The 15,160-nt window shown below is 33.4% G+C and overlaps 1 protein-coding gene across 1 annotated transcript; it reads right to left on the bottom strand.

Annotated features, from left to right (window-relative positions):
• Positions 1 to 5,807: 5,807 nt before the first annotated feature.
• On the bottom strand, positions 5,808 to 13,732 carry LOC25483044 (7-hydroxymethyl chlorophyll a reductase, chloroplastic). The gene is made up of 18 exons (XM_013611688.3): positions 13,672 to 13,732; positions 13,251 to 13,420; positions 12,145 to 12,256; positions 10,819 to 10,903; positions 10,664 to 10,705; positions 10,496 to 10,574; positions 9,181 to 9,232; positions 9,020 to 9,082; positions 8,829 to 8,926; positions 7,827 to 7,862; positions 7,682 to 7,743; positions 7,540 to 7,567; positions 7,273 to 7,352; positions 7,058 to 7,127; positions 6,923 to 6,980; positions 6,503 to 6,567; positions 6,294 to 6,388; positions 5,808 to 6,207 (listed from the first exon to the last, which is right to left on the bottom strand). Exons 1-18 carry the CDS (start codon positions 13,730 to 13,732, stop codon positions 6,117 to 6,119), a joined length of 1,347 nt encoding a protein of 448 aa, XP_013467142.1. The 3' UTR covers positions 5,808 to 6,116.
• Positions 13,733 to 15,160: the final 1,428 nt, after the last annotated feature.

The raw sequence follows: 15,160 nt of genomic DNA on the forward strand, positions 1-15,160 counted from the left end.
AGTGCCCATATTGAGAATGAGAGTTTGTAAACCTTCCCTGGTTGTGTGTGTGTCTATATATATATATCATGTAGCTGAACAAATCAAACCTCCATAGTTTGGGTCCATTGATTAGGTGACTTCTATACCTTCACAAATTTTTGATACACTCATTACAAATCAAGTCACTAAGAAGATATTGAGAGGGAACATAATCCTTAGATAGATACCATCAAACCAAATAGTTGTTAGTTATGGTCAATCAAATGGTATTTGAGTTCAACTACTAACCGTTAAGAGTTAGTTAAGAGTCTCACATCGGATAGGAGATTGTCTGATAATGTGTTTATAAGTGGGGACAATCCGCACCTCGTAAACCGGTTTTGTAAGGATAAGTTAGACCCCAAATTTCCAACATGGTATTAGAGCCTCTTCAAGATCCATTAGATCACTTGCTATCAGATTTTCGTTATCGAGCCACCCATCATTTATGTCCACGAATCAAGCCCAATAGTGTTGGTCGTGATGGGGTGTGTTAAAAGTCCCACATCAGATAGGAGATGACCTGACAATGTGTTTATAAGTGATGGCGATATTCACTTCACAAGCCGATTTTGTGACGATGAATTAGACCCCAAATTTCCAATACTAACTGGGACAATTATTATTGATCAAACTTTATTCTGACCGAATTTTGAATTATTCATAACCCTTTCTACCAATACCATCAACACTGTGTGTCCCCATCTGTAGTGTACTTAGCACAACACAGAATTGCAAGTGGGAAAACCAATATCTGTGGGAGCAGAAAACGCCCATCTATTTATACACATTGATTTCTTGAGTGTTCCATTCCATGCAAGTCAAAGAACAAAGATTTATGTAAGAATTTGGAATCCAATATATATACATTAATTGCAGCCTGCAATATGCACCACATTTCTGTTTCTTTTGTCGACTCAAATTATAGAACTTCCAAGGTTACAATAAAAGCCATGCAATCTTTCACTTAGACATGATATAGGAAAACACATGGGTGGCACCACCCCTTCTCATTCTATCAACATCAAAAGCCCATTCCTCCATGTTGTGTTCAGAATTTATTTTACTAATGACTACTGTTTGAGTGCTACAGTTTACTAGATACATAGAAAAGGGTTTGGATACTTCGTTTCCCCAATGAAACCCTAGTGCTTCAAGTGAGAGATAGACTCAAAGAATTTAGAAAATAATTCATTTATTTTAATAATGGCCGAATTCGCTTAGATTTAATAATGGCCGAACTCGATTGGTGATGAGACCCATTAACTATTTTTTGTGTCTATTTCTCTATAAATTTGATTTCTTTTGAAAAACAAAGAAGATTCCAATTCATGTGAGATGTTGGAATCCCCTCGGTTTCTCAAATGAAATGGAAGGCTCCGTTATGACTTATGATATAGAGGGACATACAGAGGAGTTTGGTCGAACCAATTTTTAAAATTATTTTTAGACGCGAGTCCTTTTAATATCTTATGTCTATCTCTTAAATGAACCACTCAATTTCTTTTGTTCCTATGAGTGTTTGATTAAAACAATGTTAAAACTTTTGAAGAAGAATTTTGCCGTTCTTGTTTTATACGACTCGAGCGATGGTATCTACAAACCCTGTTTGTGCTAAAAAAATATAGTTTAGCCACAATATACATTGATGCTTTGATTGATGCTCATACACATACGTAATTATGAACCTTTCATAATGCTAAAACACTAAATGAGATTAGTCCACTAGTGATCCAAATCAAATGTTAAGTTACTAATATTTGCTTGTAACCATATGAAAGAAGACATTTTGACGCTTTCCACCTGTTGTTGTAATAATTGGTCTAGATTCCGGAAGATACGATAGTTCTTGTCTTACCAAATAACCCTAAACAGGCGACAACCAAATCACATTTTTAACATAACACAACTTTTTATAATCATCTGCTAAATATGTAAAATTTCAAAAATGATCAATAACTTGTGACCTGTAAGACACTTGTATTTCAAGCGACATCCGAACATGCACTCAAATGCTACCATAAAATGCACAACCCACAAACAAATGATTTGCAGTTTCATAATGACCGCATCCACTTGCACAGTGACCTGAAGTTTGCGGATTGATTCCCCGACGTATCAAATTATCTTTAGTAGGAAGCCGATTTAGTAAAAACCTCCGGGTCATTTGAGAAACCTTTAAAGGTTCCTCTTTCTTCTACACAGTGTCCTATTATTTCGACCTTTCAGATTACATCAAAGAACAAAGTGAAGGATATACCGTTGGTGATTTCCAAAATAATGGAATCACTTTAGAACCAAAACTTGTAACTCTTCACCAAAAGTTGTAACTCTTCATTAGAATCATTCATATACATTAGAACATTATTATTTACTAATAGATAATGAACCATAGCATTGATTCAAGTCAAAAATCTGATGTACATGATCATAACCTTTGGCAAAGAGGTGTTTAATGATTCATAGCATTTATTCAAGTAAAAAATTTGATATATATGATCATAACCTTTGGCAAATGGGTGGTTTCTCTCATGTGAATGGTCATATAATGCACTATAAATGCTTGGCATTTGGGCATCAATTTGGACATGAATTTTGTTACATTAACAACATAATTCTCCCTCATTCTCTTACTCTAAATCATCCATCAATTCTCTAATGCATGAGTGAATTGCTGGAACCATAAATCTGGAAAATACTTATTAGAATATAAAATATTCATTGTATAAATTATTAGATATTATTTAGATATAATTGAGGACCAAGTTAAAGATACTTGATGCCCAAGATACTTGATGCTCAAGTTAGAGATACTTGAGGCCCAAGATATTGTATAAATACACATTACAACATAATGAAACACATGAGCTACCTCTCACATGACAACAAACAGAGGTAATCTCTCACGTCTTATTCCAATATTAGTAATCATATATTGTCGGTAGTGGTCATAATATTTTCAGTTATTGATCGTGGCAATGCATTACTAACCAATTCCCATATGTCCCTAGCCTTGAAAAATGTCCTACATGCACCTAAATTAATTAAAAACCTTATCTCTGTGCGCAAATTTATCATTGATAATGAAGTTACTGTTGAATTTGACCCCTTTGGTTTTTTTTTTTTTTTTGTGAAGGATTTTCAGACAACAAAGGTAAAATACTTATTAGAATATAAAATATTCATTATATAAATTATTAGATATTATTTAGATATAATTGAGGACCAAGTTAAAGATACTTGATGTCCAAGATACTTGATGCTCAAGTTAGAGATACTTGAGGCCCAAGACATTGTATAAATACACATTACAACATAATGAAACACATGAGCTACCTCTCACATGACAACAAACAGAGGTAATCTCTCACGTCTTATTCCAATATTAGTAATCATATATTGTCGGTAGTGGTCATAATATTTCAGTTATTGATCGTGGCAATGCATTACTAACCTATTCCCATACGTCCCTAGCCTTGAAAAATGTCCTACATGCACCTAAATTAATTAAAAACCTTATCTCTGTGCGCAAATTTATCATTGATAATGAAGTTACTGTTGAATTTGATCCCTTTGGTTTTTTTTTTTTTTTTTTGTGAAGGACTTTCAGACAGGCATACCGTTAATGAGATGTACTAGCTTGGGTGAACTTTATCCTCTTACTTCAAAAAAGCCCTTCCCCTTCCACTTTCGTTGCTATATTGGTAATTAAGCAAGGGCATTCTGATACAATACGTGATGTGCGCACAAACTTAGCAAATAATAATATCTAATAATTTATACAATGAATATTTTATATTCTAATAATATTGTTAAGAGATATGATTGGTGTGATTATGCAATACACATCAAGAAACTAATAGTATCCTGAAGAGGATTTGATGGTCATTCCTATTTCATCCAATATACAATTATTGGTGGGGGCAAATCGAACCTAAATGTTAGTGTGACAACCCCATACACTTTGATTTTTACGTGCATAACCATTAAACTTTTTACATTGCAAGCGCAACAACCTCTTCTCAACAATCAAGTTATTTAACATACACCGCTCGAACAGAGTGCCTTTTTCCAAGGTCCAAGACTCCAGTCTCATTTATCTTCCACACCCTCATTTATCATGATAACATATTCTATCTCCCTTTATCAAACAAGTGATAATGATAAAATATGATAGTTAATCATATTCTACCTCCCTTATCAATACATGAACTTCTTCCAGAGTATTGGCGCCATTAAACCATGTTGGAAATGGCTACCATGTTGGAAATGGCTGCAGCATTTAGAGCCCCAATCTTCATTGATGAAGCTATCAAGAATCGCAACTATGTTCTCTGAATAAATCCTTGTGGACCTTGATCTTAGGTATGTTTCATGATGAGATCATAGTGGAACATGATGGTGTGTCATTAATTTTGAAATCGAATATCAAACTATTCCAGAATCTTGTAGTCATTTTATTGGACATTTATTTAACAATTGCAAAAATAATAGTTTAAAATAAATAAAATAACTAACTGTTCAAGAACAACTAAAGATCCATTCAAACTCATAACAAAAATAAAATAAACTAAATCCATCCAAACTTAACAGAATGTTACAAGAATTACTCGACAATATTAAGGTTCAATCATATTAGTGGCTGAAAGTGAATCGTCCGAATTTTGCTTTCACTTATCATTTGTGTGGCTTAATCCTTTACCTTCTTTGGGCATCTTTTTGTAATGGGGTGGATTTGACCCTTTTATCATTCCTCGTCTTTTTTTTATGTAATTTGATACTCTTTCGTTCAGTAATATTTTCCATTTTAGCTTCTTAAAAAAAAACATGACTGTTTTCCAATAGGTTTATAAGCAAAAGAAAACAGGTTTTATCTCAATGCTACATGGAAAAGATACGGTCAATGTGCCGACAAATGTATATTAGAATTTGATTATTTTGGTGAATAATCTCTAAGGCTTTGCTTGGGAGTTTAGAGGGGAGGAGAATGAAATATTTTGGAGGGTTGGAAATATAGGAGAAAATGGTACAATCTTTCACAGTTTTTGTAAGAGTAATTTTTTAGAGATTGATAAATTAATGTTTATGATTAATATATTTTTAATTATAAGACTATTATAACTACGTAAATTAAGTTTGAAGAATATATGTAAACCTTTAAAACATCCTAAAACTCTTCTCCAATACAATTTTTGAGTTCCCAAAATGAAAAAGATTTTGTATTATGAAGAAAATTGAACCCTCAAAGCCTTCTCTATATCTTCCACTTGCTCCTTTCTTTTTTATCAAACCTCTCCCCTCCCTTCTCCTTCAAACTATTATATCAACTATTAATTCTAATTATAATATTGCACTGAATAAAATGATATTTATTAATGGGCTATAATTAGAAACGAGCCGTGATGGGTTGTGACGTTTCTCATAGTAAATCTGTTGAGAGATCTCTCTCCCTACTCGTGCTTATATATCCTGACTATCCCATTCCGTAAGATAACTTTTCATTCTAAAGCAGCAAGAAGGGAGAGAAGAGTCTCTCAACCCTACCCCGCTCCAGGTTTATGTAACAATATCATTTAACTACCATCTAATCATGGTATACATTTACTGTATTTTAAACGTATTTTATAATACGCCATAATTTTGTATCCATGATTTTGGACTATCTCTGTTAAATTTCCTTCATATAGAATTTCGACATGTGCCATTCGCTTAAATAGTATTTCGACACAAGAACATAATGTTCAAGGAATCTAGAATCCAGAACAGTAGTATCAAACTATTCGTGATTATGAAACACCAGAATATATTTAGCTATAATCTTGAAGTTTGACAAAATGTATATGATGGTTTATACTTTATAGTCATGGTTTATTTTTATTTCTCCTTGTATTGTGTACCATGACAAAAGTTCATACAACTATATAGACCTAAAGCTTATTACTGATAGTTTACATTTACACTATTAGTACAGCTAGAGACAAAGTTTTGACTTGATGATTATTCACAATGAGTGCAATTCACAATGAAAATAGAGACTCAATGCATATTTTGAAGGCACATCTATGTCACTGATTGGAACATGTAATCCTTTAGAATCACTTCTCTGAAAGCATCTTTTCAATTTCACCATTTTTGTTGTACATATCCACAATTTTCTTAGCATATGAAGGCATGTGCCTATCAGCCCTGCAACCATTTATGTTTCAACAATATAAACAAATCACACTTTTGCATCAAAGTGAAGATGGCCATAAATAAATTGTTCCACATACCTTTCCTTTCCCCACAACCGGTTTACGTATAAATAGTTCCGAATGGTGTGATAATCAAGCGAGTATCGTGCAAATTCAATGCCCTTTGGACCAACCTGAACGTAGAAAGCAGAGCCAAGAAAGAAAAAAAAAAATCACTATGTTAAGCATATTAATGTTGTATACATTTATCAAATTATCAATGGAAAAATTGTTTAAGAGCCATTTACCAAATTTAGTAAAAATGCAATCAGGTTTCCAACAAATTTTGGGGCAGGCTGAGGAGGACCTCTTCCTGATTAAATCAGACATTCCAAGGAAAAATAATCAAATATTCATTGTTAATCAAAACAAATAGAGAAAAGATACTTAAGGTAAAAACCATGGTAAGTTAACTTCATGTTCTCCCGTGGAGAGATAAATCCACAGAATTTCATCAAAAAGAAAATATCTTAAATAAAGCAAGTGAACATGAGGTCAAAATTAGTGTTCTCAAATAGTGGCCATAGCATAGAAGCATTTGAATAAACCGCAATTGACAACACTGGTCCAGATTCAAGTACTAAATGTAGGATAAATGTCGACGACAAAAAAAGTGTAACAGAAACTTCTATAAAATAAATACATTACAAAATGAATTCCAAGCATACCAAATTTAGCTTTATCATCAGCCTTAACAGTCTCCATGACAAATGGTCGCCTATCCCCCTGAATAATACAGCAAAAAATTACATCTGTTTTTTCGAGAGAGAGGATTCTTCAAACAAACAAAGCTGATAACTTACTGAATTAACTGTTGGAGTAATCTCAAGTAAGTTCTTTACAAGACTCATCATCTCTCTTCCACGTTCATTCCTGTTGTTTCAAGAACAAAATATGCAGAATCAACTTCTAGTAAAGCCATATTCCTTCAAGAAACAGTTATGTATGACAATTCAAGAAAAATGTAGACACTTAGAAAGTGCAAAAAGAGACTTAGGCATCTTAAAAGTAGCTTTACCTGACAGTAATGTATTGTGGATGTTGTGTCATGCTGATTCCGGAATATTTTGGCACGCCCATATATCCAACGACCAGGTCCTGAAAATTCGACACCATCTAATAAAGTGATAGTTTTTTAACATAAAACAACAGATGGTGAAGAAATTAGAATGGAACAATTTGCATAGAAGTGAACAAGTAAAAGTAAAAAAGTTGGCTGTCCTAAGTTCAGGTGAAATAAAATACATGCTAAAATGACAAGACAGTTGAGAAGAAAACGACTTACTGCTAAACCATTTGTATAGTCAAAACAGCTGTAGAAGAGAGAGAGATTATGACCAATTAGTGCAACATAAAAAGAAGGAGCATATAAGAAATCAAAACAAAACCAAACTTGTGACTCTAAACACAGTAAAAGAACAAATAACCTGTAGCAAGATGGAGCAATAACATCAACCAAATCATTTGCTGGGAGACAGAAATAAGGAACCTGTTCAAGTTAAAATTTAAAACTAAATGAATATTTTTGTTTGTGAATCCAGGGAATAGTAAAATAAAAGGGTCTTCTTTTACCTCTTCAATACGACCGTCCAAATGCTTCAAGTGAACCTGCCAGGAAGTTTAAACAGGAACCGAGTAAGGCAATATAACCTTGGTAATAAAGCAAGAAACAGTGTCATTGATTGCGAATGGCAGACCATGGAGGAAACCCAAAAATCTTCAGTTTTAAGCCATCATGTAACGCCATGGTGCCACCAACCTTCACAAATTGGCCATGGAGGTTGTAAAAATGTCTGCCACTGCAATCCGTTGCGGCGGCACCATAGTTGATATTTGACAACATTGGCATGATGCTCTAGTAAACTGTTGGAAATTCCGCCTTAATTGTGGTCTGCCCCTAGTCGCCTTAATTGCGACCTTTGGTTAGCCTTAATTGCAGCCTCAAACACCTTCATTGTGTTGGCTTTGAGGGGGTGGATTTAGTCCCACATCGGATAGATAGCACTCTTGAGAAGAGTTTATAAAGAGGAGGCACTCCTCACCTTACAAGCCGGTTTTGTAAGGATGAGTTAGACCCCAAATTTCAACATAAACCATTATTTTAAATAACGAATTATCCAAAACATTGTGGTAATGCTAAGGACAGAAACTTTCCTCAAAAGGGCTTTCCTCTTGCTCCATTCGCACAATGCAATTTTCTAAATGACTCCTTTCTACTCTTATTTCTCCACATTTAACTAATACATTAAGTTGTCTACGCTCTATAGCCATGTTTGGATAAACAGCTTAATTAAGTGATTATAGTATAAGCGCTTAGCACATAAGTACTTATGTATAAACTATTTTTATAAGAAAAGATAAAATAAAGTCGAACAATTTTCATATAAGCTATAAACTGTTTTCGTAAGCTATCTCAGAAAACTAATGGAAATAAGTTGAAAACAATTTATGGACATGTAATAAGTTGTTTTCATAAGCTCTTCAAAACAGTCTAACAAGTGTTTATGCTAATAAAAAACTCAAATAAACCAATTGAAACAGGCCCTTATAAAATATGAGTTTTCAGCAGAAAACCTTGTAATCTTGCATAAACTCATAATGGAGAACTGTTTCAGGGGAATCACTCGCAGCATTTAGAAACTTATCCAGTCCTTCCCTGGTTCCGTTGTCCACTGTCGAATAAGGGTCGTAGAAAGTTTGAACTTGTCCAACATAATCAAAACATTGCAACAAAAAGACGAATAGCAAACACAAGATATGCATACCACAATTTGTGCCTAAAACATAGAGCTTATCCAAATTCAAGTGGTGCTCTACAGATCTTAATGCTGCAATTGAAGAAATTATTCTGCATTACAACATAACCAGTCACAATGGAGAAAGGGAAAGGAAACTAGAAAAGAATAAACCTTTACAGTAGTGGTACCTTGGACCTGGCAACCTACACCACAGAAAAGAAGACGCTTGACACCTGCAGCCTGTCAATGATGAAAATTCAAACAGTCAGAGAATGAATATAAAAAGGCTTCTTTGAACAATATCTGAAATAGAAAACAGGACATGCACAGTTAGTGTAAACTAGTTTTACACTTACGGTCAATGAGAATAAAATATTTTGTAGTTATTTTAAAATGCAGTTACAAAATGAGCTGTTTTTGGCAATATATAGAGTTCTAACTGGATGGATGACAGTGTAAAATAATTTTATACTAACAATGTATATCTATTAAACTTAATCTAAAATTGATGGAACTAAACAGAGGAGTGACATATACACAAAAAACATCGGAAATTGACATGTTGTCTTCTCTTCCAGTTTTATTTTTTTGCTTTTTTCGTTGAGGTTCTCTTAGTTACATATTGTAAGAACTTAGGTATTTGACCTTCTTGGACTCTCTACAAGTTATTCTTGATACCAACAACTTGGTTACAGATCTTTCACCTTTAAGGGTCAGAGAAATAACATTAACTCTAAGAAAATATCCAGTTCAAAACAATGAACAACTTTTTTAATAGACCAGATGCTCTTAGGCATTGTCAAAAAATGTGATCATTTTACTGTCACAATTCACAAATCTTTTTCCACTCATAATTTTGTTGAAAAAAAAAAAAGAATGCAAAAACAATTGAATTACGTAGAGAACATCCTCAAAACTCTCATAATCAGCAAACAAAAATGGTCATTAGCATCTCCCGAATTCTAATAGTTTGAAGATTCCTAGAAATTGAGAGCACATGGCAAATTAAAGGCATAAAGATAAAATGACAATGGGTCTGATTTCTTTGTGATGTTTCGTTAGGATCCTAGCAATGGAGGATCTTCCAAAACTAGGGAAATCGGATTGTTCGCCCGTAGCTTTTATCTCCTACTCTAGAGCACTATCAACACAATTTTCAAAATAAGCTTCCTAATCTCTGTAAGGGAAGTTTAGTCTCATTTATAAGTCATAGGACTAGAGTACAGTTTATTAGAACAGAAAAACTAATTTACCTAACTAGCGTTTCTCTTTTTCCTATAGTACACATAAGTAATTATATCTTTTGTTGAGTATTCTTATAGGTGCCTATCATGTTTTACATAATACCAAGATACTAGAACCTTAAACAGTTATAAATATCTTTCATGAATGAAATAGATAACTTTATTTGTGTAAAGAATTTGACTCTACATGCAATTGAAAGATGTAAACACTAATCAGTGCTTATACGACACATTCTCCAACAAAAAGGGAATTACAAACCTCAACAAGCGCAAGGGTATTGAGGTTAGGAGATAATGTTGGCTTGACACCTTTAGCAGCCATCACTTCTTCTGGTGTCCTGAAGAAATTAAGTATTTTAATAAGTAAACCTATATATTGAAAGATACTTAACAGGTTTGCTTAAAAATGTAATAACAAAACGCCAACCTTGCTAAAACAGGTCTGGGAGCAAATCTGTCATCAGGATCACTGATATACAAAGTTAGATCAAAGTTAATTACACAGAAAATAAAGTCAGATTAAAGAACGAAAAGACACTAGAAATATGACTCCAATAAAAACATGTAGATTTTTTATGATACCTTTGTACACAGATAACAGCTTCAACCATGCCTGATTTAAGCATTTCAATTGCAATGGTTGTTACTATACCAGTCCATTGAGCTCCTATGAACAGAACGAATTTTACAAGTAAAACTGTTCATCAGAACTTTGATAACATGACTATGCCCATCATAGACATAATTGTATAAATAATTTAATCAAGAAATTAGTTGCAACTGCAGGACATTTCGAAACACAATTTCATTGTACAAGACAAGTAATTCTTAAAGAGCTGTGCTATTGTGCACGACAAAATCCACACACGACAGGTACGACTGTTTACATGGCATCATCATCTTGGTTTAAATTAAATTTTGATTAAAATAATTTTAAAAAACTGAAATAGCTGTTGGCAGAATACACGTCGTGTGCATTTGACAACAACCATGTGTCGTGCTATATAATGTTTTCCAATCTTAAATTACAGTTAAGCTTCTGGTCTGTCCAAAAGCTCAATGAGGGCCTCTTTGCATTGATTAATTTAAGCTTAACTACTAGAATACAAACTTGCGAAACTGCTAAGAACTTATAGAAACAGTTTATGAAGTATCCATAAGCTATAAGTTGTTTCTATAACCTCTCCATGATAGCATATGAAAACAACTTATAGCTTATATGAAATCAGCTTGACTTTATTTTATCGTTTTGTTATAGAAAAAGCTTATACATAACTTATATTATAAGCGCTTAATTATGTTGTTTATCCAAACTAGGCGTTAGACATTGACATTGAAGCCTTACTCCAAACTAAATACTAAAGGAAACAGAAATAGTTATATCAATGAAACATTTCGGTGTGATCTTAATTTCTATGATCCTAAATAAATTTAGGAGGCCATCAAAGTATGCTAGGAACAAACTGGTCTTGCAACAAAAAATGGGGAACAATTTCCTGGTTTATAGAATAGTGGCAGAGCTTTGAGGGTTTTCCCACCTTTCAATGTCAAAAGGCCCGTATTCTTTCAAATGACAAGCTGATCTGTCCTCCCTATTTAGTATTTATAGTCAGCCTAACTATTCAATTATCTAAATACCCACAAAGGGATTACCTACCAATGTCACATATCAGAGAAACCATTGAAAAAATGCTTCTTAAAAGGTAAAGAATAGCCAAGAGGTCCCACTAAAAAAGCAGAACAGAATAATTTTAAATGCTTATTTATCAGCATAACAAAATTATAGTTTGAACTCTAAAACTTGAGCGCAATAAATACACTGCACTCAAAGATTCTCGAATTTGATAGTGTCATACTCATTAGAACGAGGAAGCATAAGAGTTAAACAATTTTAAAGTCAGAATATACCTTCGACAGGGTTAAGTTTCCGAGCATACAGAAGTTCCTCAAAGACACCTAAGTATGTCTCGTCTAAGGTATCAGTTTTTCTCCCTCTACCATGAACAACAGGTTCCAATTTCTGAAACAGAAAAGGAATGATAAAGAGTCCAATCAATTTTGGTTTGTATAAACTTTGTCATTTTCTGGATATATTTATATCAGTTATGAAAATTCTCATGATTAATGCTTATAAGAATATTAAGGCAATGCTTGAATTAGGCATACAATAAATGAAGTTTAATTTAATGCTGAAGTCACAAAGAAATAACTGCTGCATATTGAAATTTCAATTTGATATAATTCCTTATCAGCTTTGTGCAACAAAGTGTACTAACATTAACATAGTCCTGACAAGTAATCATTCAATAGAAGTGAACCATTTTTGTTGAAAAAGTAAATCTAGTTCAAATGCCAGATTCTTCTACACTAGAATGGCTGCTTATTGATTATTTCCACTAGGTGCAAACTAATTGATTTGATATTAATGTGGCTAAGCAACACAGCTTTGTTCCCAAAAATCATCACTTTGTTAGTAACTTTGTGAAATAAGCGAACATAAAACTCAAGTCGGAGAAGAAAAGGGTTCCTCTCCTTTTCTCTTTCAGTTTCAAGTCCTACTATGTTTTACACTTGGCCTAACTCATCATTACAACACTGGCCTCTTCATGCCCAGTACTATTGGACCTAATGCTTGGATAACTTTTTTTTTTTTTTGAAGTAACTAAACTAGCCCACCCAAATTGGCACCGAAGATAATCGAAACTGGGACCTTAACGAGGAGCATACTCCAAGGTCTCACGTTAACACCATCAGACCAACCCAAGTCGATATCGGATGACCCAAATGAATAGCTCTGCTACCATATTATTTTTTTTATATTAAGACTAACTCAGCCTTACAAAATCAACTTGATCCCTACATCTGACATAATGCTAACAATTACAAACAATATTAAAAAGTCCTTTCATATCACATAAAAGTTTCAAAAACAAAAAACAAATTTTTTTAACCAATTTGAAGAGTAAAATTTACATGACATAGATAAGCATCATTCATAAATTAAAGAGACTTACTTCAATTTTAGACATTCCATCTCCCAAGAAAGCACAAGCATTCTTAACATGAGCAATATAATATGTATCACACAATCCACAACGACTGCATTGATCTTTAGCTGGGTAGGTTCCACCTGGTGGGATAGGTTTTGACCTTTTCCTCCAGTCCTGTTTTGAAATGGAGGATTCTGCTACCAAAACAAGAAGGGTAAGACTGATATGAGAAAAGAGAAGTGAAGGAAGGTTGCATGCACACTATGAAGCACGGACGTTCGTCAAATTAGGCATGTCCCTGATACGGACACGCTTACACATATAATTACATTGAATTATGTGATTTTATCAAATTATTATCGGTGTCCGTGTGTAAGTCTCATGTGTCCGTAAGAGTGCTTCATAGCATGCAGAGAAAAAGAAGAGCTGGTAGGTAGTACTTTACCTTGTGATGAAGAAGAAGCACGAATAGAGAGAGAAAGAGGTAGCGAAGAGAGAGAAGACATTGCTTAGCAGTAAACTCAGTTCAGCTGAGTGAGTGAGTGAACACTGATGATGATGTGGCTTTTTCTGTTCCACACAACAAAGTTAAGAAGAAGAGGATTTCTAATGTAATAAAATTCAAAAAAGGCACAATAACATTTTGGTCTTTTAACAAAATTTTAGATAATAATTTAATTATTTATTTATTTTATTTTATTATTTCCTTTTTGATTTATTTTCATATGGATTTCATGTTTAAAATTTATGGTTTCATTTTTTTATGTTCTCTCAATCTTTAAATCTATGGTTTTTCATTTCCGTTATATATGAATTTTTGTTTTGAATAAGCCAAAATGAAATATATTAACTTATCAAAGGTGATTCATCTTGCACAAAATGTGCAAAAGAGAACACCCAACAAAACAAAGTTTGGTACAGTCTTAACTCAAAAGGTACAGCGTAATAAATAGACAAAAAGCTACACCAGCACACCCCATGCATAATAAGGATGTTGTCCCCAGTCATTATAACTGAAGGCGAAGCTGGGCATATTTGCCTTAAGCCAATTAAAAGACATAATCTTGACCCTTTCTGATAAACGATCCGAAGTCAATGACTTTTGCTGAAAAATCTTGTTATTTCTTTCCTTCCATATAACCCAAACACAAGCATGCCAGATTACTGTTAGAAAAGAATTAGCAGACCTCGACAAACCTGCCAACTGTCCAAAGTGCTGAAAGTGGTCACCAACTGTAGCTGGAGCAATAAAAGAAATGCCTACCCACCGATAAACATAGTGCCACACTGAACCGAAGACGTCACAATGAAGAATGAGATGAGCCGCAGTCTCAGAACAACCGCCCCCCCCAATGCAAGAGGTGTCATCCTGATGAGTAATTCCCCTACGAAGAAGGTTATATATTTACAATTTGAAAATATATGTGCAAATTAAGTTAAGAGAACGAAAATATAATTTGATCAACTGAAAAATAAATCAATAGTTTTAATTTTAATTTTTAATACCATACGAAAATTTTAATCAAACAATTAAACTCAAGTGGTTAATGAACTTGCTTAAAAAAAGTGGTTAATCGACTCTACAAAAAGACAATTTGTTCCAAAGAACATAAGTTTGATTCCTAGATGAAATAATAATCGACCAAACTTAAATTACTCTCGAACGCACTTCAAATTACTAGACAACTTTTACTAGAAAATCGAAGGTTAACAAAAAGAAAAAATATACCATACAAAAAATTTCTTTTCCGCACAAAGTGTTAGAGTTTGATCATGTGTACTAATTTCCTTTGTCTTTAATTACTCCAACAATCCGTAATTATAAGCTCTCTTTGAAAAAAGTCTTGTCTAAATATAAGGCTTATACAAATTATTAGATGCATTTATTATTTTTTCCTAAATATATCCCTAATTAATACAACTAAATTGCATTG

Source organism: Medicago truncatula, chromosome 1, assembly GCF_003473485.1.
Source record: "Medicago truncatula cultivar Jemalong A17 chromosome 1, MtrunA17r5.0-ANR, whole genome shotgun sequence".
Taxonomy (NCBI): domain Eukaryota; kingdom Viridiplantae; phylum Streptophyta; class Magnoliopsida; order Fabales; family Fabaceae; genus Medicago; species Medicago truncatula.

What these genes read in the sequence shown, in the direction of transcription:
- LOC25483044 (XM_013611688.3), bottom strand. Translation starts at nt 13,732, where the DNA reads ATGTCTTCTCTCTCTTCGCTACCTCTTTCTCTCTCTATTCGTGCTTCT. An exon ending in GAAACTTAACCCTGTCGAAG is followed by an intron (nt 10,904 to 12,144) that starts GTATATTCTGAC and finishes TTCTGTTCATAG; the next exon opens with GAGCTCAATGGACTGGTATA. An exon ending in TGTAGGTTGCCAGGTCCAAG is followed by an intron (nt 9,083 to 9,180) that starts GTACCACTACTG and finishes CTTCAATTGCAG; the next exon opens with CATTAAGATCTGTAGAGCAC.